The 24,404-nt window shown below is 37.2% G+C and overlaps 4 protein-coding genes and 1 non-coding gene across 6 annotated transcripts; 3 read left to right on the top strand and 2 right to left on the bottom strand.

Annotated features, from left to right (window-relative positions):
- The first annotated feature begins 955 nt into the window (after positions 1 to 955).
- LOC122306062 (MDIS1-interacting receptor like kinase 2-like) lies at positions 956 to 5,168 on the top strand. Its single transcript, XM_043118417.1, has 2 exons — positions 956 to 4,455; positions 4,631 to 5,168. The coding sequence occupies exons 1-2, from the start codon at positions 1,161 to 1,163 to the stop codon at positions 4,981 to 4,983; spliced, it is 3,648 nt and encodes a 1,215-aa protein (XP_042974351.1). The 5' UTR covers positions 956 to 1,160; the 3' UTR covers positions 4,984 to 5,168.
- A 1,553-nt stretch (positions 5,169 to 6,721) lies between these two features.
- Positions 6,722 to 18,903, bottom strand: LOC122306064. 2 transcript variants are annotated; one of them, XM_043118420.1, is made up of 5 exons: positions 18,607 to 18,903; positions 18,082 to 18,173; positions 17,145 to 17,956; positions 7,286 to 7,540; positions 6,722 to 6,825 (listed from the first exon to the last, which is right to left on the bottom strand). In XM_043118420.1, exons 1-5 carry the CDS (start codon positions 18,697 to 18,699, stop codon positions 6,737 to 6,739), a joined length of 1,341 nt encoding a protein of 446 aa, XP_042974354.1. In that variant the 5' UTR covers positions 18,700 to 18,903; the 3' UTR covers positions 6,722 to 6,736. The 2 variants fall into 2 exon arrangements, with proteins under 2 accessions (XP_042974354.1, XP_042974355.1); XM_043118421.1 differs by lacking the exons at positions 6,722 to 6,825; positions 7,286 to 7,540 and adding an exon at positions 16,098 to 16,455 and having other exon boundaries at positions 16,893 to 17,956; positions 18,607 to 18,892.
- Positions 10,727 to 14,822, top strand: LOC122306063 (MDIS1-interacting receptor like kinase 2-like). The gene is made up of 2 exons (XM_043118418.1): positions 10,727 to 14,063; positions 14,239 to 14,822. Exons 1-2 carry the CDS (start codon positions 10,772 to 10,774, stop codon positions 14,589 to 14,591), a joined length of 3,645 nt encoding a protein of 1,214 aa, XP_042974352.1. The 5' UTR covers positions 10,727 to 10,771; the 3' UTR covers positions 14,592 to 14,822.
- Positions 18,904 to 20,124: 1,221 nt separating the features above from the next.
- On the bottom strand, positions 20,125 to 20,209 carry TRNAM-CAU. The gene is given in 2 exon segments: positions 20,125 to 20,160; positions 20,172 to 20,209. It is a non-coding gene; the product is annotated as a tRNA-Met (tRNA).
- A 102-nt stretch (positions 20,210 to 20,311) lies between these two features.
- Positions 20,312 to 23,489, top strand: LOC122306061 (heterogeneous nuclear ribonucleoprotein 1-like). Its single transcript, XM_043118416.1, has 2 exons — positions 20,312 to 20,627; positions 22,138 to 23,489. Exons 1-2 carry the CDS (start codon positions 20,406 to 20,408, stop codon positions 23,227 to 23,229), a joined length of 1,314 nt encoding a protein of 437 aa, XP_042974350.1. The 5' UTR covers positions 20,312 to 20,405; the 3' UTR covers positions 23,230 to 23,489.
- The last annotated feature ends 915 nt before the right edge of the window (positions 23,490 to 24,404 follow it).

Here is a 24,404-nt window from a genome sequence, read left to right as displayed (position 1 = left end):
CGCATAATCAACTTCTGAACATTCAAAGTTCAATCTTCCTGTATGATCCTAGACTTCCATGTCCTCATAAATTTGATGAGATGTGTTGACTCGGATTTTTATGCTATCAAATTCATTAGTTTTCTGCCTATGCTAACTCAGTATTGAAAAGTGCAGAATGAAAAATTTTCCATCAACCGTTATGGGTGACAAGGTCCTGAATATGAAAATAAACATTTTGAAAGACTTTACCGAGAGATTAGGGGTGAAAATGTGAATTCATGGTCAGTTTAATCTGATTTTATTGGATTAGAGTCATTAGACACGTCAAACTCAACTATTTATACTATAGATTAAGATTATAAGCTTGTTATGTTAATTAGGTTGTCATGTCGTGTCACCAGTGTACAATTAACATCAAGACAGTTGATATAAATTTGTTATATTGGTCCAAATACGTCATCATTTATAATAATGTGATTTTAGGTTTTATTTTGTAATATAAAATGTAATTTATGGAAAATGATCCCTTTGTCGCATGCAGTGTAGTTGAATGGAGAGAAATGGGTGGTGATTTGAAAATCAGGAGCGTTCTTTAGACAAGTTCAAAAGATTATTCTACAACACTTTGTATTTCTGGGCTAAATCGGAGATATACATTCTCTTTGTATACCACCAGTGTACTTGAGCTATGCCCAGTCTCTTTTATTAACAAAATCTAAGTTTACCTATCAAATGAAAATTATATAGCATTGTCTTCTTTTTCCCACCCGTATAAGCAACTTTTTTTCTTTAAAAAAGGGGACAGCACCTCATTATTTTATTAATGATGGTGTATCAATATTCCATAAAAAGTCATATCCAACTATCTCCAGTGTCTATCTCATAATCTTAGTGCGAAATTTAAACGATGCAAAGTCATGGTCAATAATGTCGTGAGTTTTAAAACTAGATACGTCTTTTCATAAGTCCCACTATGGAAGTTCATCATTTTTCTTGCAGAAACATTGGTTTCCAATCTAAAAGAAATATGCAGACGTAAAATAGAAGCAAAACAGTCAAAGAAAGACTTGTTGACTGACTTATGATTCAAAAGGGTTCATCAAGTGCATTTTCTATATTAGTCTTTTCCCTGAACGTTTTTTTTTCACATAATCAAAACAATCAGAGCACTTGACTGAATGGAGGCAATGGCAAGCATGGAGAAAACATTGCAAACAGCTCTTCACTTTCTCATTCTCTCCTGCCTTCTTGTAGAAATCCATGCACAGAAGGAAGCAGAAGCTCTGCTAAACTGGAAAAGAAGTTTAATCTCTCCCTCTCTGCCCTCGTGGACTCTCACCAACAGCAGCACTAGCCCATGCAACTGGACTGGAATTTGGTGCAACGAAGTTGGTAGCATTATTGAGATAACTCTTGAAAACAAAGGCCTGGATGGAACACTTGACAGGTTTGACTTCTCTGCCTTCCCAAACCTCAACTCCTTAAATCTTAATTTAAATAATCTTGTTGGCGATATTCCAACTGGAGTTGGGAATGCAACGAAGCTCACTTTTCTTGATCTGGCTAGCAACAATTTCACTAGTCCAATACCCCCAGGAATAGGAAACCTCTTAGAACTCCAAGTTCTTCGTCTCCAGAACAATTCACTCACAGGCCAAATTCCATATCAGCTTAGTTTTCTACAAAAGGTTTGGCTTCTCAATCTAAGTGCAAATTATTTAGAGAATCCAGAGCCAGTTCAGTTTAATGGTATGGCATCTTTAACAAACCTTTGGCTCTACCTTAACAACTTGGAGGTGGTTCCCACTTTTATCACCAAATGCCCAAAGTTGATATTTCTTGATCTGTCTGGTAATCAAATCAAGGGTCAGATTCCAGTGCAACTACTGATTGGTCTCAAAAACCTTGAATACCTTAACCTAACCGATAATTCATTTGACGGTCAAGTTCCAGCAGAAATTGGAAACTTGACGAAACTCCGTCACCTCAGGCTTGGAATGAACAAGCTGAATGGTACCATACCAGGAGAAATTAGGCTCTTGTCAAACCTTGAAACGCTTGAATTGAATGGCAATCTGTTTCAAGGGCCTATACCATCCTCAGTAGGAAACCTGAAAATGCTTCTAAAATTAAATCTTGCAAATGCAGGGCTGAATTCCAGCATCCCAGAAGAACTTAGCTTCTGCATCAACCTTACGTTTCTTGATCTGTCAAACAACAACCTTACAGGTTCTTTGCCTCTAGCAATGGCCTCCTTGATAAAGATCAGAGAGTTGGGAATTTCTAATAATCATTTATCTGGAGAGCTCCATCCAGATTTCCTATCCAACTGGTCAGAACTCATTTCTTTGCAACTCCAGTTTAATAACCTTTCAGGAAGAATTCCCCCTGAAATTGGGTCAATCAAAAAGCTCAACTATCTATATCTATATCAAAACCAGTTTTCAGGTTCCATCCCTCCAGAGATTGGAAATTTGTCAAATTTGCTAGACCTTCAACTATCCAAAAACTTCTTAGCTGGTCCAATACCTTCAACCATGGGGAAATTATGTAAGCTCATCAAATTATCTCTTTCTGAAAACCAACTTGAGGGAACCCTTCCTACTGAAATAGGTAACATGGAAAGCTTGGAAGAGCTTGACTTAAGCATGAACCACCTGCAAGGAACTTTGCCTTCATCGGTAACCAGCTTGAAAAGAATTACTCTCCTGTATGTTTCCTTCAACAATTTCTCAGGAATCATACCTGAAGATTTTGGTCCCAGTTCCTTAACAAATGTGAGCTTCTCCTACAACAACTTTTCAGGAAAGCTTCCTCCAGAAATTTGTAAAGGAGGGAGACTCATGTTCTTCACAGTCAATGACAACAAATTAGTGGGACCAATACCAAAAAGTCTCAAGAACTGCACGGAACTGAGAAGGGTTCGGCTTGAAAAGAACAGGCTAAATGGAGACATCACAAATGCATTTGGCGTATACCCATTTCTGGACTACATTAACTTGGGAGATAACCGACTTTCTGGTGTGCTGTCGCCAAACTGGGGGGAATGCCCAAATCTCTCCAATTTTGGGATATCTGCCAATTTAATAACAGGTAACATACCTACAGAGTTGGGAAAGTTGCCAAAACTGCAAAATCTCGACCTTTCTGATAATCAACTTGTGGGGAAGATTCCAACTGAGCTATTCAATCCTTCTTCAGTTCTCTTTAAACTAAATTTGAGTGACAATCACCTCTCAGATCAGATTCCGGCAAAGATTGGAACATTGTCATGGCTACTATATTTGGATTTATCATCAAACAATCTGAGTGGGTCGATACCAGGAGAAATTGGGAGTTGCCAGTCACTCATATACTTGAAGCTTAGTATGAACAAGTTGAATGGCACCATCCCATTCCAACTTGGAAATCTTGTTGCTTTACAGTTACTCTTTGACGTCAGTCACAATTCATTCAGAGGAAAGATACCCCAGCAGCTTGGAAATTTGAGAAACTTAGAAGTACTAAATCTTTCTCACAATCAGCTCTCTGGTCCGATACCTTCCGCCCTTCAATACCTTGTAAGTCTGCAACAAGTCGATGTGTCCTATAATAATCTTGAAGGTCCCCTCCCAGACAACAGGGCCTTCCAACAAGCTTCTACAAAAGCTCTGGCAGGTAATCCCAATCTGTGCGGTGAAAAGGCTCGAGATTTGAGCCCTTGCATTGGAGACACTTCATCTGAAAAGAGCAAAAGTAACAGATGGAAACTAGTAATAGCGATAGCGATTCCAACCATTGCTTCAACAGTTCTATTGGCATTGATTGTAATTTTTATTGTCCAACGTTGTTACAGATCTAAACAAAAGGAAAAGAAAAAATATTTAAAAGGAAAAGGCTTATTCTCTGTATGGAATTACAAGGAAGAAATAGACTTCAATGACATAGTTGCTGTGACAAAGAATTTTGACGAGGACTATTGCATTGGAAGGGGTGGACAAGGAAGTGTGTACAAAGCAGTGGTTCCAGAAGCTGAAATCTTTGCTGTAAAGCGTCTACACCCATCTGAGAAAAATGACCTTCTTGAGGAAACCCAAACAAAGAACTTCAAGGCAGAAATGTATGCGCTTACTGAAATCCGACATCGAAATATAGTAAAACTATATGGATTCAGTGCCTTCAATGGATCCATGTTTTTTGTATATGAGTATGTAGAAAGGGGCAGCCTGAGAAGTTTGCTGCAGGGGAAGAAGGGGGCCAATATTTTGAACTGGGATATGAGGCTAAATATTATCAGAGGAGTAGCACACGCTATGTCATATCTGCACCATGATTGTGTACCTCCTATTGTGCACCGTGACTTATCAGGGAGTAATATTTTATTAGACTCAGAGTTTGAGCCGAAGATCTCTGATTTCGGAACGGCAAGGATGCTGAGAAATTGTGAGTCTATCTGGACAACTCCAGTTGGTTCATACGGCTATATTGCACCAGGTATTTCTTCAAACCATACCATTAACTATTTGAGCATCAACTTCTCCATTCTAAACAACTTACTAATAAATTTACGTGTTTTAAACCTCTAAAAAGATCTGTTCAAACACTGCAAGTCTAAACACAAAGATTCCAAGCATCGATTTCAATATAGATTTCTTTTGTCTCCATGCAGAGCTTGCTTTTACAATGAAGGTAACAGAGAAATGCGATGTATACAGCTTTGGAGTTGTTACATTAGAACTATTTGTTGGCAAGCACCCTCAAGAACTCCTCTTATGTCTGCAATCTGGAGGATTTGATGTATGCCTCGCAGATGTCTGGGACAAAAGGCTTGCACCACCAACTGGTCCTCTCATGCAAGATTTGCTCTTAGCCATGTCCCTCGCCCTGCTATGCATACACGAAAACCCCATGGCTCGACCCACCATGCATCAAGTGTCTACCAAATTGTCAACAGGATCATGTCTACCTCTCTCCTCCCCATTCCATACCATCACATTGCGGAACTTGATGGATTTATTTTGACAAAAAGACGCTCAAGTGATATCGATAATGTATTGTCACCATGAAGAATTTTATAATTCAGCAGATCAACAGTCTATGTGTCTACATTAGTATATATTCCGTTGTCCCTAATAATGAGAGCAATTGTTGCTTTTGTTCAAAATCAAAAGAATAAAACTACTTCATAAAAGGATTACATGGTATAATTGTAATAGTAAGTTATTAGATATTGAGAGGAATGATTCCATGGTTGATGGAGGGTTGGCCAAGATACAAAATTAAGAAATTAATATAGATTGTGTCTGTTAATGCATAAATTTGCACAAGAGGCCGGAATATAAGAAAGAGTCATTCCCAGCCCAGGGGAATAATTCGAGCCTCAAGGATGCGGTTTGAAATCCACGATGGCAGTTTGGGGAGTCAGTATAGTGTCTATATGTACATCCATTGTAGTAAATAGTAAAAGAATACAATAAATACAATTAGAGAAAGATACACACGAATTTATTTGGTTTGGCATAAAGTCTATGTTCACGGGTTGTTTGGAGGACAAATCCATTATAAATGAGATAATTTACAGTCTCTCATGGCTTCTTGTACCTTACTGTACACTAGGGTTTATGAACCCTTACGGCCTAGAGAAGATGGTTTGTTTTTAGTGTTTTTTGAAGATAATCCCCCTTTTGCTCTAGTAGGAGTCTCCTTTTGTTCGGCCCATTGGGAGTGGTGAGGAAGAACAGATTTATGTCACCCTATCATTTGCGTGTTTAACTTCCCTTCTGAGTTTTATGTCACTCTATCCTTTGCGTGTTTGACTTCCCTTCCTGAGGTATGTTGCTCTAACTTATCTTGTCCCCTCCTTTTTTCTCTCCTGCTTCCTGATGATGGCTTTAACATAGACTGGGCTTGATCCATCTCAGGCCTGGTATAGCCTGGTATATTTACCAACAGTTTCCATGATTTTGCTCCAATCATTTATATCTATAGCCTAACTACTCATAAATATCTAAATTCCTATTTACAAAAAGATTAGAGAAAATTATTAACAAAGAATCTATTAATCATAGCAGAAAACGCATGACGACAATTCTTCTCTTACGTGGGAATCTGTTGGTTGACAATCCCATAACCAAACTTCCCTAGCTATTTCTGAATCTGGTCAATTTTTTTCCAGAATAGTGGATTCAATGGTTATATTCAGAAGGAACCTTCATTGTAGAAGTGAAGTCGTTGAAGTTTGATATCTTTTAAAATATCTCAGGTTTTTGAAACTGCCTTCATTTGAACATTCTAACATCATGAGCTAAAATTAAATCATCTTTCATTTATATTTAATTCTTTTTATCACAATTTTTGTGTCAAATATATTTAATGAACGAGCTTTTTATTATTACATGCAAAAGAGTTGCCTGGAAGGAATCCGTGAGGCTATATTCTTCTTTCAGAATCTAAACTCACTTTCTCTTCTGTTTTTCTTTTAACCTGAGTATCAAACAATCAGATTAATTCCTTGCAGATGATAGCTAATCTCCAGAAATAAAGAAGGCATGGAAAACACACCATCTACACTGTTGATGTGACAAATTTTGATTTGCAAAATTCAAAATTTTACTTAGGGTCCACGAACAAGCTAGCTACAAGACTGAGGGTCTATAAGATTATACATATAACTCAATTTCACTTGGTAAATAAATAATGTAGTACTCAACACCATCACGACTCCCATATCATCATAATTTAAAGCTATCACGAGAAGATCAATTATCATTATTTATTAATGATGTTTGACTTGATTAGAAGATCCTTTAAATTGGCTAGAATTCCTTACTTGAACAAAACTTGACAGTAAAGCACCGTCTTCCCCTGTTGCCAAAGTGGAAAGAGATCAGATCAAAAAAATGACTATTTGTGACAAAAAACAACAAAATGTGCCACAACCAAATGAAGAAGTAACATGTCATAAAAGAATAAATTGAATCATATAAGCAAATGCCAAGAAATTACAGCATCATGCAACACTGCCAAATTGACCTTCACAAAAGAATTAATTGAATTGCATTAACTAACGCCAAGAAATTACAACGGCAAACAAATGCCACACGGCCAATTGACCTTAAAAAACTTTTTTGCTAGAGAACAATACTCGAAGACCATCACGAGCTCGTCTCACACACGCCTGGATTACGAGAAGAGTAAGATTCAGCAATGCCCCTATTCAAAGCTCTTTCCAACCATATTTTAAATACCCATAAATTTAATCATAACACACTGACAACTAATACAAAACTCCCAAAAGCCTTACTTCACATGTAGCTATCCATACTTGCTTGTCGTGCTTGGCATTTCTTTGAAGGAAGAGAAGAGGCAGAGCCAAAATCCTTAGCAGGAACAGAGCCAAAATCCTTAGCAGGAACAGCGCGACTCCAGTAGGTCCCAACAGTGCCTATTATGGGAATCTCATCTGGGCTTCGACTCGGAGACTTCCCTGGTTTTGAAGAAGCTGAAAACTGTTTAAGCTCTTCGACAGTTAATGCTCCTAAAATAGGTCTATCGTCTTGGCACCTCGATGAGCTTGATCCTTGTGACATGCTTTTCTCAGGCGAAATAATACTAAGATTGTTTCTGCTAGTCTTATTGACAGGCACTTCCATGTAAAGCTATTGACATAAAAGCACTTGAAATATATTTGATACTAAAGATAACGTCTTATTGATTCTTCCTCATAGAATGAGACCTAAAATTTATTTTTGGAAGTCGTGCCAGGCCAAAAACCACTGCATTTGGATCTCTCCAACTGACCTGTAGGAGGTTCTGGTCTTTGAGTTTAATTTGTGTTTGGTTTTTGTTTGTGTTGTCTTAGAGCCACCTTTTCAATTTTATGCCGTTATATAATGCTTTTGAGTAATTTGATTTGTTTTATATGTTAGTTTAACTTGCTTTCTCAAATGAAGTACGAATTTGATGATTAGTTATGATTTGTGTTTACTTTTGTTTTGAGTATGAGCTTAAGATTTTCGCTTATCAGTATGTATTGGGAATTTAGTCATTTACAAACCTGCTGCAGATGATCATATTCCAATAGAAAAAAATCTACCAACAACCAGAAGAGAGTGAGGTTTTGATTATTTAAATTCAAATGGGTGATAGAATATATATGCGCAACAATCTGAAGGAGTGCACTCTTGGTGCAGTTCTAAGTAGGAATGCCAGATAGGAAACTTCGAAGATTAAGTACGATAATTTTAAGAAGATTTCATCCATACTTCTGGACAGGAGAACATTATGATCATACTTAAACCCATTAACATAGAGCCACATGGTGAGATTATTAGACATGGAATTAGATTTGAAGTCCTGAACAAGTCCAAACCCCTTGGATTCCACCTTCATGCATGGCTTGTAGGCAAAACTAGATTTGGATATAAATTAAGTCGGTGAAAGTGCCTCATGGCTGGTACCATTGCTAAACACACTGTGAAAGTGAAACCAAGTCGAACTATTCACTTTTGGGTACCCAATTCCAATACTAATCCAGTTCAATATCCTGGTGATTGTTGGGAAATAACAGGATCATGTAAAATCAGCAGTTTGTGTTTCCTGTGCCGAAACTTGGAAAGCAGTTCTCTTTGCTTTTGAAAGCAAAATTCCAATTTCCACACTGAGCTTGTTAGCCTGAAGAATAATTGGTTTTAATATACTAAGCAAAGCGTCTTAAGAACAGTTTCAAACGTCTATAGAATCCAGGTAAAATAAAAGGGCATATGGTTGCAAACCACTTGATGATGACAAAGACAAAACTAGTTTCCTTGCCGTGCGGGGGGTGCAAGCAAGGGACTTGGAACATTTCTGAACGACTTGGAAAGTCATTCTTTTCTTTTTTTTTTTTTTTTTTTTTTTTTTTTTTTTTTATGTGGGGAAACTTCTCCAAGCCGGCTCCTTCATAGTAAACTCGGATTCCGTGCATCGTATCTTAAAATTTACTTTATACGAAACTAGTTAAATCGTTGATTTTTTACCTGTGAATATGATCTCAAAAGATTGTTTAAATCTATAAAGTATTAAATCTTGGATCTTGAAAGAAGTGATACCTAAAACTAAAATCTTTCATCACTTGGGCCTTGGAGTTCGTTCAAAATATTCCAGCTTACCTAGAAGTTTAACATATTCACAGTACACCCCTCATCCCCTAGGCCTGAGTAATCGTGAATGCTTTCACAACATCATTATAATTGCAAGTAGAAATGATGTGAACAGGATGGGTACCTCTCCAGTAAAGCACCACCCTACTTTGACAGGTGCAATGAAAAAATGCCAAACTTGACAAGTGAAATGACTAAAATATCTAATATTTTATACTCATATTACCCTATCACTATCCATCTACTACTCATATATATATATTAAGATTTTTTATTTTTTTATTTTATTTTATTTTAAGTATTTTTTAACATCTTTAATCATTAAAAAAAAATTAAAAAAATATATAACTTTACTAATACCCACTTTCTTAATCATTAAGTAAAATAAAAAATTATAAAAAAAATCAAATAAAAAAAAATAGTAGATAGATAGTAATATAGTAGTAATGTTATCATTTTCCTTATCTATTTTACTTGGAAGTGGAGAAGAATGCGTCACAACCAAAGAACCCACCCGCATAATCAACTTCTGAACATTCAAAGTTCAATCTTCCTTTATGATCCTAGAATTCCATGTCCCTCATAAATTTGATGAGATGTGTTGACTCGGATTTTTATGCTATCAAATTCATTAGTTTTCTGCCTATGCTGACTCAGTATTGAAAAGTGCAGAATGAAAAATTTTCCATCAACCGTTATGGGTGATAAGGTCCTGAATATGAAATAAACATTTTGAAAGACTTTACCGAGAGATTAGGGGTGAAAATGTGAATTCATGGTCAGTTTAATCTGATTTTATTGGATTAGAGTCATTAGACACGTCAAACTCAACTATTTATACTATAGATTAAGATTATAAGCTTGTTACGTTAAATAAGGTTGTTATGTCGTGTCACCCGAGGTGACTCGTTTAGTAAATCGATTAAATTGAATTAATTTGAATACAATCAAAATCAAGCCATTTCCACTTATTTGATATAAATTAGTTATAATTAATATGATTTTAGGTTTTATTTTGTAATATAAAATGTAATTTATGGAAAATGATCCCTTTGTCACATGCAGTGTATTTGGATGGAGAGAAATGGGCGGTGCTTTGAAAATCGAGAGCGTTCTTTAGACAAGCTCAAAATATTATTCTACAACACCTTGTATTTCTAGGCTAAATCAGAGATAGACGTTCTGTTTGTATATCATCAGTGTACTTGAGCTATGCCCAGTCTCTTTTATTAATAAAATCTAAGTTTACCTATCAAATGAAAATAAGTAACTTTTTTTCTTTAAAAAAGGGGACAGCACCTCATTATTTTTTTAATGATGGTGTATCAATATTCCATAAAAAGTCATATCCAACTATCTCCAGTGTCCATCTCATAATCTTAGTGCGAAATTTAAACGATGCAAAGTCATGGTCAATAATGTCGTGAGTTTTAAAACTAGATACGTCTTTTCATAAGTCCCACTATGGAAGTTCATCATTTTTCTTGCAGAAACATTGGTTTCCAATCTAAAAGAAATATGCAGACGTAAAATAGAAGCAAAACAATCAAAGAAAGACTTGTTGACTGACTTATGATTCAAAAGGGTTCATCAAGTGCATTTTCTATATTAGTCTTTTCCCTGAACGTTTTTTTTTTCACATAATCAAAACAATCAGAGCACTTGACTGAATGGAGGCAATGGCAAGCATGGAGAAAACATTGCAAACTCTTCACTTTCTCATTCTCTCCTGCCTTCTTGTAGAAATCCATGCACAGAAGGAAGCAGAAGCTCTGCTAAACTGGAAAAGAAGTTTAATCTCTCCCTCTCTGCCCTCGTGGACTCTCACCAACAGCAGCACTAGCCCATGCAACTGGACTGGAATTTGGTGCAACGAAGTTGGTAGCATTACTGAGATAACTCTTGAAAACAAAGGCCTGGATGGAACACTTGACAGGTTTGACTTCTCTGCCTTCCCAAACCTCAACTCCTTAAATCTTAATTTAAATAATCTTGTTGGCGATATTCCAACTGGAGTTGGGAATGCAACGAAGCTCACTTTTCTTGATCTGGCTAGCAACAATTTCACTAGTCCAATACCCCCAGGAATAGGAAACCTCTTAGAACTCCAAGTTCTTCGTCTCCAGAACAATTCACTCACAGGCCAAATTCCATATCAGCTTAGTTTTCTACAAAAGGTTTGGCTTCTCAATCTAAGTGCAAATTATTTAGAGAATCCAGAGCCAGTTCAGTTTAATGGTATGGCATCTTTAACAAACCTTTGGCTCTACCTTAACAACTTGGAGGTGGTTCCCACTTTTATCACCAAATGCCCAAAGTTGATATTTCTTGATCTGTCTGGTAATCAAATCAAGGGTCAGATTCCAGTGCAACTACTGATTGGTCTCAAAAACCTTGAATACCTTAACCTAACTGATAATTCATTTGACGGTCAAGTTCCAGCAGAAATTGGAAACTTGACGAAACTCCGTCACCTCAGGCTTGGAATGAACAAGCTGAATGGTACCATACCAGGAGAAATTAGGCTCTTGTCAAACCTTGAAACGCTTGAATTGAATGGCAATCTGTTTCAAGGGCCTATACCATCCTCAGTAGGAAACCTGACAATGCTTCTGAAATTAAATCTTGCAAAAGCAGGGCTGAATTCCAGCATCCCAGAAGAACTTAGCTTCTGCATCAACCTTACGTTTCTTGATCTGTCAAACAACAACCTTACAGGTTCTTTGCCTCTCGCAATGGCCTCCTTGACAAAGATCAAAGAGTTGGGAATTTCTAATAATCATTTATCTGGAGAGCTCCATCCAGATTTCCTATCCAACTGGTCAGAACTCATTTCTTTGCAACTCCAGCTTAATAACCTTTCAGGAAGAATTCCCCCTGAAATTGGGTCAATCAAAAAGCTCAACTATCTATATCTATATCAAAACCAGTTTTCAGGTTCCATCCCTCCAGAGATTGGAAATTTGTCAAATTTGCTAGACCTTCAACTATCCAAAAACTTCTTAGTTGGTCCAATACCTTCAACCATGGGGAAATTATCTAAGCTCGTCAAATTATCTCTTTCTGAAAACCAACTTGAGGGAACCCTTCCTACTGAAATAGGCAACATGGAAAGCTTGGAAGAGCTTGACTTAAGCATGAACCACCTGCAAGGAACTTTGCCTTCATCGGTAACCAGCTTGAAAAGAATTACTCTCCTGTATGTTTCCTTCAACAATTTCTCAGGAATCATACCCGAAGATTTTGGTCCCAGTTTCTTAACAAATGTGAGCTTCTCCTACAACAACTTTTCAGGAAAGCTTCCTTCAGAAATTTGTAAAGGAGGGAGACTCATGTTCTTCACAGCCAATGACAACAAATTAGTGGGACCAATACCAAAAAGTCTCAAGAACTGCACAAAACTGAGAAGGGTTCGGCTTGAAAGGAACGGGCTAGATGGAGACATCACAAATGCATTTGGCGTATACCCATTTCTGGACTACATTAACTTGGGAGATAACCGACTTTCTGGTGTGTTGTCGCCAAACTGGGGGAAATGCTCAGATCTCTCCAATTTTGAGATATCTGCCAATTTGATTACAGGTAAAATACCTACAGAGTTGGGAAAGTTGCCAAAACTGCAAAATCTTGACCTTTCTGATAATCAACTCGTGGGGAAGATTCCAATTGAGCTATTCAATCCTTCTTCAATTCTCTATAAACTAAATTTGAGTGACAATCACCTCTCAGATCAGATTCCGGCAAACATTGGAACCTTGTCATGGCTACTATATTTGGATTTATCGTCAAACAATCTGAGTGGGTTGATACCAGGAGAAATTGGGAGTTGCCAGTCGCTCATATCCTTGAAGCTTAGTATGAACAAGTTGAATGGCACCATCCCATTCCAGCTTGGAAATCTTGCTGCTTTACAACTACTCTTTGACGTCAGTCACAACTCAATCAGAGGAAAGATACCCCAGCAGCTTGGAAAATTGAGAAACTTAGAAGTACTAAATCTTTCTCACAATCAGCTCTCTGGTCCGATACCTTCCGCCCTTCAATACCTTGTAAGTTTGCAACAAGTCGATGTGTCCTATAATAATCTTGAAGGTCCCCTCCCAGACAACAGGGCCTTCCAACAAGCTCCCGCAGAGGCTCTGGCAGGTAATCCCAATCTCTGCGGTGAAAAGGCTCGACGTTTGAGCCCTTGCATTGGAGACACTTCATCTGAAAAGAGCAAAAGTAATAGATGGAAACTAGTAATAGCGATAGCGATTCCAACCGTTGCTTCAACAGTTCTATTGGCATTGATTGTAATTTTTATTGTCCAACGTTGTTACAGATCTAAACAAAAGGAAAAGAAAAAATATTTAAAAGGAAAAGGCTTATTCTCTGTATGGAATTACAAGGAAGAAATAGACTTCAATGACATAGTTGATGTGACAAAGAATTTTGACGAGGACTATTGCATTGGAAGGGGTGGACAAGGAAGTGTGTACAAAGCAGTGGTTCCAGAAGCTGAAATCTTTGCTGTAAAGCGTCTACACCCATCTGAGAAAAATGACCTTCTTGAGGAAACCCAAACAAAGAACTTCAAGGCAGAAATGTATGCGCTTACTGAAATCCGGCATCGAAATATAGTAAAACTATATGGATTCAATGCCTTCAATGGATCCATGTTTTTTGTATACGAGTATGTAGAAAGGGGCAGCCTGAGAAGTTTGCTGCAGGGGAAGAAAGGGGCCAATATTTTGAACTGGGATATGAGGCTAAATATTATCAGAGGAGTAGCACACGCTATGTCATACCTGCACCATGATTGTGTACCTCCTATTGTGCACCGTGACTTATCAGGGAGTAATATTTTATTGGACTCAGAGTTTGAGCCTAAGATCTCTGATTTTGGAACGGCAAGGATGCTGAGAAATTGTGAGTCTATCTGGACATCTCCAGTTGGTTCATATGGCTATATGGCACCAGGTATTTCTTCAAACCATACCATTAACTATTTTGAGATCAACTTCTCCATTCTAAACAACTTACTAATAAATTTACATGTTTTAAACCTCTGAAAAGATCTGTTCAAACACTGCAAGTCTAAACACAAAGATTCCAAGCATCGATTTCAATATAGATTTCTTTTGTCTCCACGCAGAGCTTGCTTTTACAATGAAGGTAACAGAGAAATGCGATGTATATAGCTTTGGAGTTGTTACACTAGAACTATTTGTTGGCAAGCACCCTCAAGAACTCCTCTTATGTCTGCAATCTGGAGGATTTGATGTAGGCCTCGCAGATGTCTGGGACAAAAGGCTTGCACCACCAACTGGTCCTCTCATGCAAGATTTGCTCTTAGCCATGTCCCTCGCCCTGCTATGCATACACGAAAACCCCATGGCTCGACCCACCATGCATCAAGTGTCTACCAAATTGTCAACAGGATCATGTCTACCTCTCTCCTCCCCATTCCATACCATCACATTGCGGAACTTGATGGATTTATTTTGACAAAAAGACGCTCAAGTGATATCGATAATGTATTGTCACCATGAAGAATTTTATAATTCAGCAGATCAACAGTCTATGTGTCTACATTAGTATATATTCCTTTGTCCCTAATAATGAGAGCAGTTGTTGCTTTTGTTCAAAATCAAAAGAATAAAACTACTTCATAAAAGGATTACATTGTATAATTGTAATAGTAAGTTATTGGATATTGAGAGGAATGATTCCATGGTTGATGGAGGGTTGGCCAAGATACAAAATTAAGAAATTAATATAGATTGTGTCTGTTAATGCATAAATTCGTACAAGAGGCCGGAATAGAAGAAAGAGTCATTCCCGGCCCAGGGGAATAATTCGAGCCTCAAGGATGCAGTTTTGAGAAATCCATGATGGCAGTTTGGGGAGTCAGTACAGTGTCTATATGTACATCCATTGTAGTAAATAGTAAAAGAATACAATAAATACAACTAGATAAAGATACACACGAATTTATTTGGTTTGACATAGAGTCTACGTTCACGGGTTGTTTGAAGGGCAAATCAACTATGAAGGAGATAATTTACAGTCTCTCATGGCTTCTTGTACCTTACTGTACACTACGGGTCTGTGAACCCTTAAGGCCTAGAGAAGATGGTTTGTTTTTAGTGTTTTTTGCAGATAATCCCCTTTTTGCTCTAGTAGGAGTCCCCTTTTGTCCGGCCCATTGGGAGTGGTGAGGAAGAACAGGTTTATGTCACCCTATCCTTTGCGTGTTTAACTTCCCTTCCTGAGTTTTATGTCACTCTATCCTTTGCGTGTTTGACTTCCCTTCCTGAGCTATGTTGCTCTAACTTATCTGCTTGTCCCCTCCTTTTTCTATCTTGCTTCCTGATGATGGCTTTAAAATAGACTGGGCTTGATCCGTCTTAGGCCTGGTATAGCCTAGTATATTTGCCCTGACAGTTTCCATGATTTTGCTCCTATCATTTATATCTAGAGCCTAACTACTCATTAATATCTAAATTCCTATTTACAAAAAGATTAGAGAAAATTATTAACAAAGAATCTATTAATCATAGCAGAAAACGCATAATGACAATTCTTCTCTTATGTGGGAGTCAGTTGGTTGACAATCCCATAACCACAATCCCATAACCAAACCTCCCTAGCTATTTCTGAATCTGGTCAATTTTTTTCCAGAATAGCGGATTCAATGGTTATATTCAGAAGGAACCCTTCATTGTAGAAGGGAAGTCGATGAAGTTTGATATCTTTTAAAATATCTCAGGTTTTTGAAACTGCCCTCATTTCAACATTCTAACATCATGAGCTAATATCAAATCATCTTTCATTTATATTTAATTCTTTTTATCACAATTTTTGTGTCAAATATATTTAATGAATGACTTTTTTTTTTATTACATGCAAAAGAGTTTCCTGGATGGAATCCGTGAGGCTATATTCTTCTTTCAGAATCTAAACTCACTTTCTCTTCTGTTTTTCTTTTCACCTGAGTATCAAACAATCAGATTAATTCCTTGCAGATGATAGCTAATCTCTAGAAATAAAGGTGTGGAAAACACACCATCTACACTGTTGATGTGACAAATTTTGATTTGCAAAATTCAAAATTTTACTTAGGGTCCATGAACAAGCTAGCTAAAAAACTGAGGGTCTATAAGATTATACATATAACTCAATTTCACTTAGTAAATAAATAATGTAGGACTCAACACCATCACGATTCCCATATCATCATAATTTAAAGCTATCACGAGAAGATCAATTATCATTATTTACTAATGATGTTTGACTTGATTAGAAGATCCTTTAAATTGGCTAGAATTCACTACTTGAACAAAACTTGATAGTAAAGCACCGTCTTCCCCTGTTGCCAAAGTGGAAAGAGATCAGATAAAAAAAATGACTATTTGTGACAAAAAACAACAAAATGTGCCACAACCAAATGAAGAAGTAACATGTCATAAAAGAATAAATTGAATCATATAAGCAAATGCCAAGAAATTACAGCATCATGCAACACAGCCAAATTGACCTTCACAAAATAATTAATTGAATTGCATTAACAAACGCCAAGAAATTACAACGGCAAACAAATCACACGGTCAATTGACCTTAAAAAACATTTTTGCTAGAGAACAATACTCGAAGACCATCACAAGCTCGTCTCACACACGACTGGATTACGAGAAGAGTAAGATTCAGCAATGCCTCTATTCAAAGCTCTTTCCAACCATATTTTAAATACCCATAAATTTAATCATAACACACTGACAACTAATGCAAAACTTCCAAAATCCTTACTTCACATGTAGCTATCCATACTTGCTGGTCGTGTTTGGTATTTCTTTGAAGGAAGAGAAGAGGCAGAGCCAAAATCCTTAGCAGGATCAGCGCGACTCCAGTAGGTCCCAACGGTGCCTATTATGGGAATCTCATCTGGGCTTCGAATTGGAGACTTCCTTGGTGTAGAAGAAGCTGAAAACTGTTTAAGCTCTTCGACAGTTAATGCTCCCAAAATAGGTCTATCGTCTTGGCACCTCGATGAGCTTGATCCTTGAGACATGCTTTTCTCAGGCGAAATAATACCAAGATTGTTTCTGCTAGTCTTATTGACAGGACTCTCAGATGGAACCAACCAGTTGGAAAGGCTAGCATCAACTGCTATTTCCTGGTTTGACTTCTTAGATTGATCAGTTTTTGACTTAAAACTGAATGATAATCCATTAAAACTTGGCTCTGAAGCCGACAAAACCTGGGTTTCTCTATCTGAGACAAAATTCTCTTTCTGAGGCTTCAGTGGTGGCTCCCCTTTAGCTTTAACAGCTTTCCACTGAGTAAGATTTTCTACTGGGTTCAAAACAGGATGAACATAAGCACTCCTATGCCGAGCATACTGGTTAGACCCAACTGGCTTCATTTCCCCATCAGGCAAAGCACATATTGGCTTAGGGCTATCAGCCTCCTCAGTAAACACATTAGCCACAGAAATTGTTCTCCTAGATCTTACAATTCCTTCATCATCATCTGCATATAAACCATCATCCTCTAGTCCACCATCATCGTCTTCATCGTCAAGATTAGTATCCTCACAGTCTAGTTCTTCATACTCGTCATCGCTGTCCCTGCAATTCTGGTATCGATAATTTGGAGGATAAGATCCCGAGCTTGATGTGATCAAACTATCTTCTGAAGAGGACTTAGATTGGCTTGGTTTTTCTATATTTTCCTCCCCCTTCCCACCGATTTCACGTTGCAATAAAAGGTCCGGAGCTTCTCCGCAGGTAACATGTTCATGGGTCCTGACATTGGAGTCAAATGTGACTTTCTTTCCGGCCCTAAAGCTGAGCTCCTTTTCAGACTCATCCCTACAAACAAACCCCCATCACAATTAATATAAAAAAAAAAATTATTTGCAAAAAAATTATTTTGCTATCAAATAGAAACAATTGGGAAACAATAAAACCCAAACAGTTGGAATTTGATAACTAACCGAACTTGTGAAATCTGTTTGGTGTTGGGACTTTCGGAGTTGCCCTGTATCAAAGCGATAGCAGATTGCGCAGGTTTGTAATCTACAGTTCTCTGCCAAAAAAGCCAGAATTCAATTTCAGTTCTTTTTTCATTCAACAAGAATAATTATCAACTCTAGTTCCGTTTGGCTGCTGAGAAAACATAGGAAATTAGAAGGAAACCAATCTTTTGAATCTTTAAGAAAATGGGCGTAAAGACTCAACTGCGTTACTTTTTTAACTTGACTCCCTGATCCTTTTCAATAACAAAAAGAAAGACCATTAAAAAAAGGTAATAGCGAGAAAAAAGCTTCAATAAATTGATTCCTTTTGATTATGGCCTTGTCTATATCTACTTGACCCAACAAACAAACGGAAACGAAGGAAGCTTCAAAATGCCGAGACCCTTTTCTCGTTCCTTTCTGGAGTATCCTCAGCAACCAAACAAAGGGTTTAAGGATAAACACGAAACGGAAACCGGAACCTAACTGGAAAAAAATACTTACTACGTTATCACGGGGATGAAACTTGTTCTGGCTCTGTTTTCGTTGTTTCCTCGCATTTTTCGTAGAACCAAAGCAAACAAGAAAGCAACCCATTTGAGAAACCTACTCCCTCTCGCACGAATTCTCGCAGGGAAGGAAGTTTTGAGTAGCCTTCATTGTCCCGAAACGCAGAGAGAGGGAGACAGGGGAAGGAGCCAGCGGTAGGGAGGAAAACGGCCAGACATGAGGAATGGCCGTTGAGGCTTTTCTAGGGTTTGCCTTTTTTTCTTTTTTTAAGGAAAAAAGAGGAAGTGACCGTTGGAGCTTAGGATTCCTTTAGAGCAACTGACTGTGATCACAGCCTGTTAAAAGAAATCTGGCCAAAACACCTGTGCGAAAGCTTATCCGAACTGTTCATTGTATGGGCCCTACTCTGTCATGATGTGTGATTTATTACAGAGGATTAACGTTTTTTCTTTTTCTTTTTTTGGATCAAACAACGCCTATTTGTGTACACAAAATACTAGGTAACGCTATATATATAATTTTAAAATATGTAAATTATATATATTTTTTTTTTTAAAAAATAGAGTCAATAGTTAAAAAAATAAAAATTCTATATATAATTATTTTTGTGTATTTTTTTTATAAAAAATAAAAATAAAAAATAGATAAATATAGAATCTATATAAAAAAATAATTTTTTAATAAGGGTCTTTATTTTTTATAATTTTTTTTATTTTGATAAATATGTGATATAAGGCTATTGAATATAATTTTTCTTTTATATTTTATTAGTTTTTGTTATCAAGATCATTCTTATTTTATTATCACTCATATTTATTAAGGTGTTATGTTTTAAGTGACTGTTCATTTAAATGATTGACATTAAAAAATATTTTATGATATGCTACATAATCAATTTGATTGGAGGTAACAAAACCAATGACAAAGAATATGGTTTGATTCGTTTCCCTCTTTTATTTTAAACTGAGTTAACATTATATGTGACACTTACAACATCATTCCAGTTGCAAGTAAGTATAATTGACATACCATCTCATAGATGTATTGAGTAAAGTTATATACCATACGATCATCTCACTTACATTTCATTATATATAATGTGATATATTTATCATTATTTGATAATAAAGAATTATACAATAAATAATTATTTAATAGTAATAAATGTGTTATATCTTACTTAATAAGATGCAAGTAAGATAATAGTATAGTATATAGAATTTAAAAAAAAAATACAAAATCAACCGACTGTAACTTTTAGACCACACAATAGCATGACCCTTTTTTTTTCTTATACTAATAGAAAATATGTTATATATTATACTTTCATCCTATTCTTCTGTTACTGTATTAGTATTTGGTTTTCTTGAATGCATGTTAAGATGTATATGAGCAATGTCATGAAAAGAAAATGTAAATATTGGTATTCACAACATGCACTAAGATAATGAGTTTTTAGGTTCCCATTTGCAATCTTAAGACCTGAAATTAAGGAAATAAATTTTAAAAATATGGGGTGAGAGAGGCTCGAACTCTCGACCTCAGGATCACTCAGAAGCTATGAGACCTACGCGCTAGCCAACTGCGCCACCACCCCTTGATGTACGCAACATATCTATAGTATAATTTATCACAATAGTACTTTAGTACAACACGGCGTCGTTTACAAACAAAACCCTAACCAGAATCCCTTCCCTCCTCGTGAGACGACCAAAGACGACCAACGCTCTGCTCTCTCACCTTCTCGCTATCTGTCTCTCTGTGTCTCGCGTTAGAAACAGAGTCTTAGAGAGATGGATTCGGACGAAGGAAAGGTTTTCATAGGAGGAATAGCGTGGGACACCACTGAGGACACTTTGACCGACTATTTCGGCCAGTACGGTCAGGTTTCCCAGGCCGTCATCATGCGCGACAAGCCCACCGGCCGCCCTCGTGGCTTCGGCTTCGTCATCTTCTCCGACCCCTCTGTGCTCGACCGTGTCCTCCAGGATAAGCATACCATCGATGGCCGCACGGTCTGATTCACCTTCCTTCTCGTTGTTTTCTTTGCTTAATTGCCATTTGATTTTCTTTTAATTCTGGTGGGCCTTTTTGTGCTTTCGGCTGTTAATTTTTATGTTCGAGCGTTTTTGACATGTCCTTTTGGGTTGGCATTTGTGGTAATCTGGTCTAGTTTCATTTTCCTGGGTTATGTCGATTTTATATGGTATTTGGCTGTTCACGGGATTTAGGTTTTTGGGGCCTGATTGAATTTGAGTTGCTGTTGACTAGAATTAATAAATTCTTATTTTATATTTTCTTATTTCGTGAGAAATAAAATCGTAGAATCTCGTTATCAATTTACTCCAGTTTGAGGTATCCTCTGCTTCTTCCTAGATAGGTGCTATCTCTTGTATACAATTTTGTGTACTTGGGCTATGCCTATTATTATTAATACAATCGTTTACTTAGAAAAAAAATCGTAACTCCAGTTTGAGTTGGGGAGCTTTCTGCGTTTCCTTGAGATCTTAAACTGAAAAAAGACTTTGTTATACATATATAGAATGCCCAAGCCGCTTACAATGGCCATGATTCATATGGCCTTTCGTGTGTTTATCATGGAGAGATGGCATCGATTAAAGAGTTTTTGATTAACAAATGTACACGCAAAGAAGTGAAAATCATTGATTTGGTTTTCTAAAGAACCACCATTCAAATTTGTACATAAACTTGTTGCAACATTTTATTTTTTCTTTGGATCCGTGAGTGCACAGAAATAAGATGCTTGTATGCAAAGGATCACACCGGTCTATTTGCTGTAGTGTATTGGAGGGAAAGATACTGTAACTCTTCAATGGAAAGCCCAAACCACATGGCCTATGCTCTAAAATGACTAGTCAATGATACAATTGGAGTCCCATTGGAATCTTATAAAGAGCAAGAATTTCTCATTTCCAAGCAATGTGAGATCCCATACACCACTTACCCTTATTCTTATCATATAGGGTATCACAATTTCTCCCCCTTAAATTCGATGTCGGGCCAGTCCATCATAGTTGGCACGGCTTAAGTACCATATTCCTAGTTGGAATAGACTCTGATACCATTTGTAACACTCCATTGGAAGGCCCAAACCACATGGTTTATTGGAAGACCCAAACCACATGGTTCATTATCCAAAAGGACTAATCAAGAGTCCCATTGGAACTTTATAAAGAGCAAAAACTTCTCATTCTCAAGTAATGTGGGATCCCATACACCATTTACCCTCACTTATCATATGGGGTATTACAGGTACGTGTGTAATTTCAAATACTAGAAGTCATCCTTTCTTGATACTCTATATAATTGTATAGTAGTCCACAATATAGTAGGGTCTTCTATTTCTACCTTTCATGAATTTCTAGCATTTTGTCCTTTTGCTAGTTAGGTGGATGATTGATCAGTTGTATACTTCCTGTGTACTGGTGTTACTCCCTTTTTCCTATTAATTAATTTTATCTTACTTATGAAAAAAGTTGTTTATATTCTATTTTGGCTATACAGGTGGAGGCAAAAAGGGCTTTATCAAGAGAGGAGCAGCAGACCTCCTCTAGAACTGGAAATTTTAATGCTGGCAGAACCTCTGGAGGGGGAGGAAATTTTAAGACCAAAAAGATATTTGTTGGAGGGCTGCCTTCCAATCTTACAGAAGATGGGTTTCGTGAGTATTTTGAAAATTATGGACAAGTAACTGATGTGGTAATAATGTATGACCAGAATACGCAACGGCCTCGTGGTTTTGGTTTCATAACATTCGACACTGAGGATGCAGTTGATAGAGTTCTTCACAAGACCTTCCATGACTTGAATGGTAAATCAGTTGAGGTCAAACGAGCTCTTCCTAAAGATGCAAATCCTGGTGGTGGTGGGGTCCGAGGTGGGGGCTATCAAGGTTACAATGCCTCTAGTGCAAATTCAAATATGTTTGATGGTCGGACAGATGGCAGTAGATTTATGCAGCCTCAAACTACTGCAGGTGGTTTCCCACCATACTCTGGCTATGGTGGACCAGGTTATGGTTATGGAAGTTATGGTGGTTATGGTGTTAGTGGTTATGGTAGTGCAAATACTGGATTTGGCAATCCTGCAGGAGCATATGGAAACCCCAATGCCCCTAATGCTAGTTATGGAAGTGGGGCGCCAGGTGCACTCAAAAATACTTGGAGCAGCCAAACTTCTCCTGGGTATGGTGCGTCAAGCTATGGTGGAAATGCAGGGTTTGGAGCCGCAGCAGCTTCTTGGAATTCTCCAGGTAGTGGCGGTCCTATTTCTGCTCCAAGGGGTCAATCACCAAGTGGAGCTTCTGGGTATGGGAATCAAGTTTATGGATATGGTAACTATGGTGGAAGTGATGCTTCTTATTCTGGTGGGTATGGGGCTACAGGGGGGCGTGGTGGAAATGTCCCAAGCAGCAATGCTGGTGGTGGTGCTAGTGGAACAGAGCAACCGGGGATTGGTGGTGGTTACATGGGAAGTGGCTATGGTGACACAAATGGAAACTCAGGGTACTCCAATACAGGATGGAGATCTGACCCTTCACCAGCCACTGGGGGTTATGGAGCTGGATATGGTGGTGCTCAGTCTAGGCAGGCTTAACACTAGTAATCCGGTAGTTGCATTTCTGTTGGTTACGAACTAGGTTGTACTTGCCCTATTGTGAAACTCTAGGCAATGATGGCGACAGAACAAGGATTGCTTGGAAGCCTTGGATTGCTTTATTCTCAGGTTTGATTGCTTTATTTTTGCTGGTAGTAGGCAGTAGCATTGCTGTTGTTATATTGTGAGAAGAAGTTTTCAGTAGCAGCATATTGGTTCTTTTATCTTTATATAAAGAGGAAGATTTGAAGTTTACTTTATATTTGGTATGAGCAGGTCCCATTTTGTGTGCTTTTTTATCCTTATTATGAGCCAAAATATATTTGTATTATTGTCATTATTTTAATCTCTCCTCCATGCTCACCGCTGTCTAATTTCTTTATTTTTTCAAAGTCTCTCTAATTTATTTACATTCCCGGTTTGCTAAATGTATGTTTCAACTCTTTTCAGCAACTTTAGTTATGGTCTCTATACGACTACAACTATTACTAGTTTTTCTTTTGAGTATATTCGACCTGCTTGGCTTTCAGTATACTAGATCACACTTATTTTGGCCACTGAATTGAGATTAGAATATCCCTGTGAAATGGAAACAAAAATATTTGGAAAACACATCCATCAATATTCTGGAGAAGGATATCAAGATTCTTAAACATCATGGGAAAGTGCAATGTCCTTACGAGAATTCATGCGTTCTATAGTTAGTGGGATTGATTACTGACCCTTCCAATTTAGCCATTAATATGGCTGATGTGAGTGATGCATGCTCGAGAATTTACTGAATTGGAGTAAATCCATTTTTCCAGTTTAGGTTGAAATGAAATTTGAAGTTGTGTACAAGTCTTTCCATTCTTCTATTATGTGTTTTTTACAGATCATTTGAAATAAGCATAAGCCATTGAGAGCTCCAAATGTAAAACAATTTATTTATCTCATTCGTATAAATATATAAAAAAATGTTTTGGAGTGCTTTATAGACAAGCTTGTTTCAATACAATTGACCGCAAGTATAGAACAAATGTGTAAGCTTATCATTACGTTAAAGAAATGAGCGTTTAAATTTATTTATTTTTTTTTTTTTTAAGATTAAACGAGAAATATAGTATATCAAAAGTTTTATTTATTTATTTATTTATTTTAAAATCACTTTACTTTCTTGTTTAATGGCTCTATTT

Source organism: Carya illinoinensis, chromosome 4, assembly GCF_018687715.1.
Source record: "Carya illinoinensis cultivar Pawnee chromosome 4, C.illinoinensisPawnee_v1, whole genome shotgun sequence".
In the NCBI taxonomy this organism is placed as follows: Eukaryota; Viridiplantae; Streptophyta; class Magnoliopsida; order Fagales; family Juglandaceae; genus Carya; species Carya illinoinensis.
Note: the sequence above shows the minus strand (reverse complement) of the source record. Positions and strands in the feature narration are given on the sequence as shown.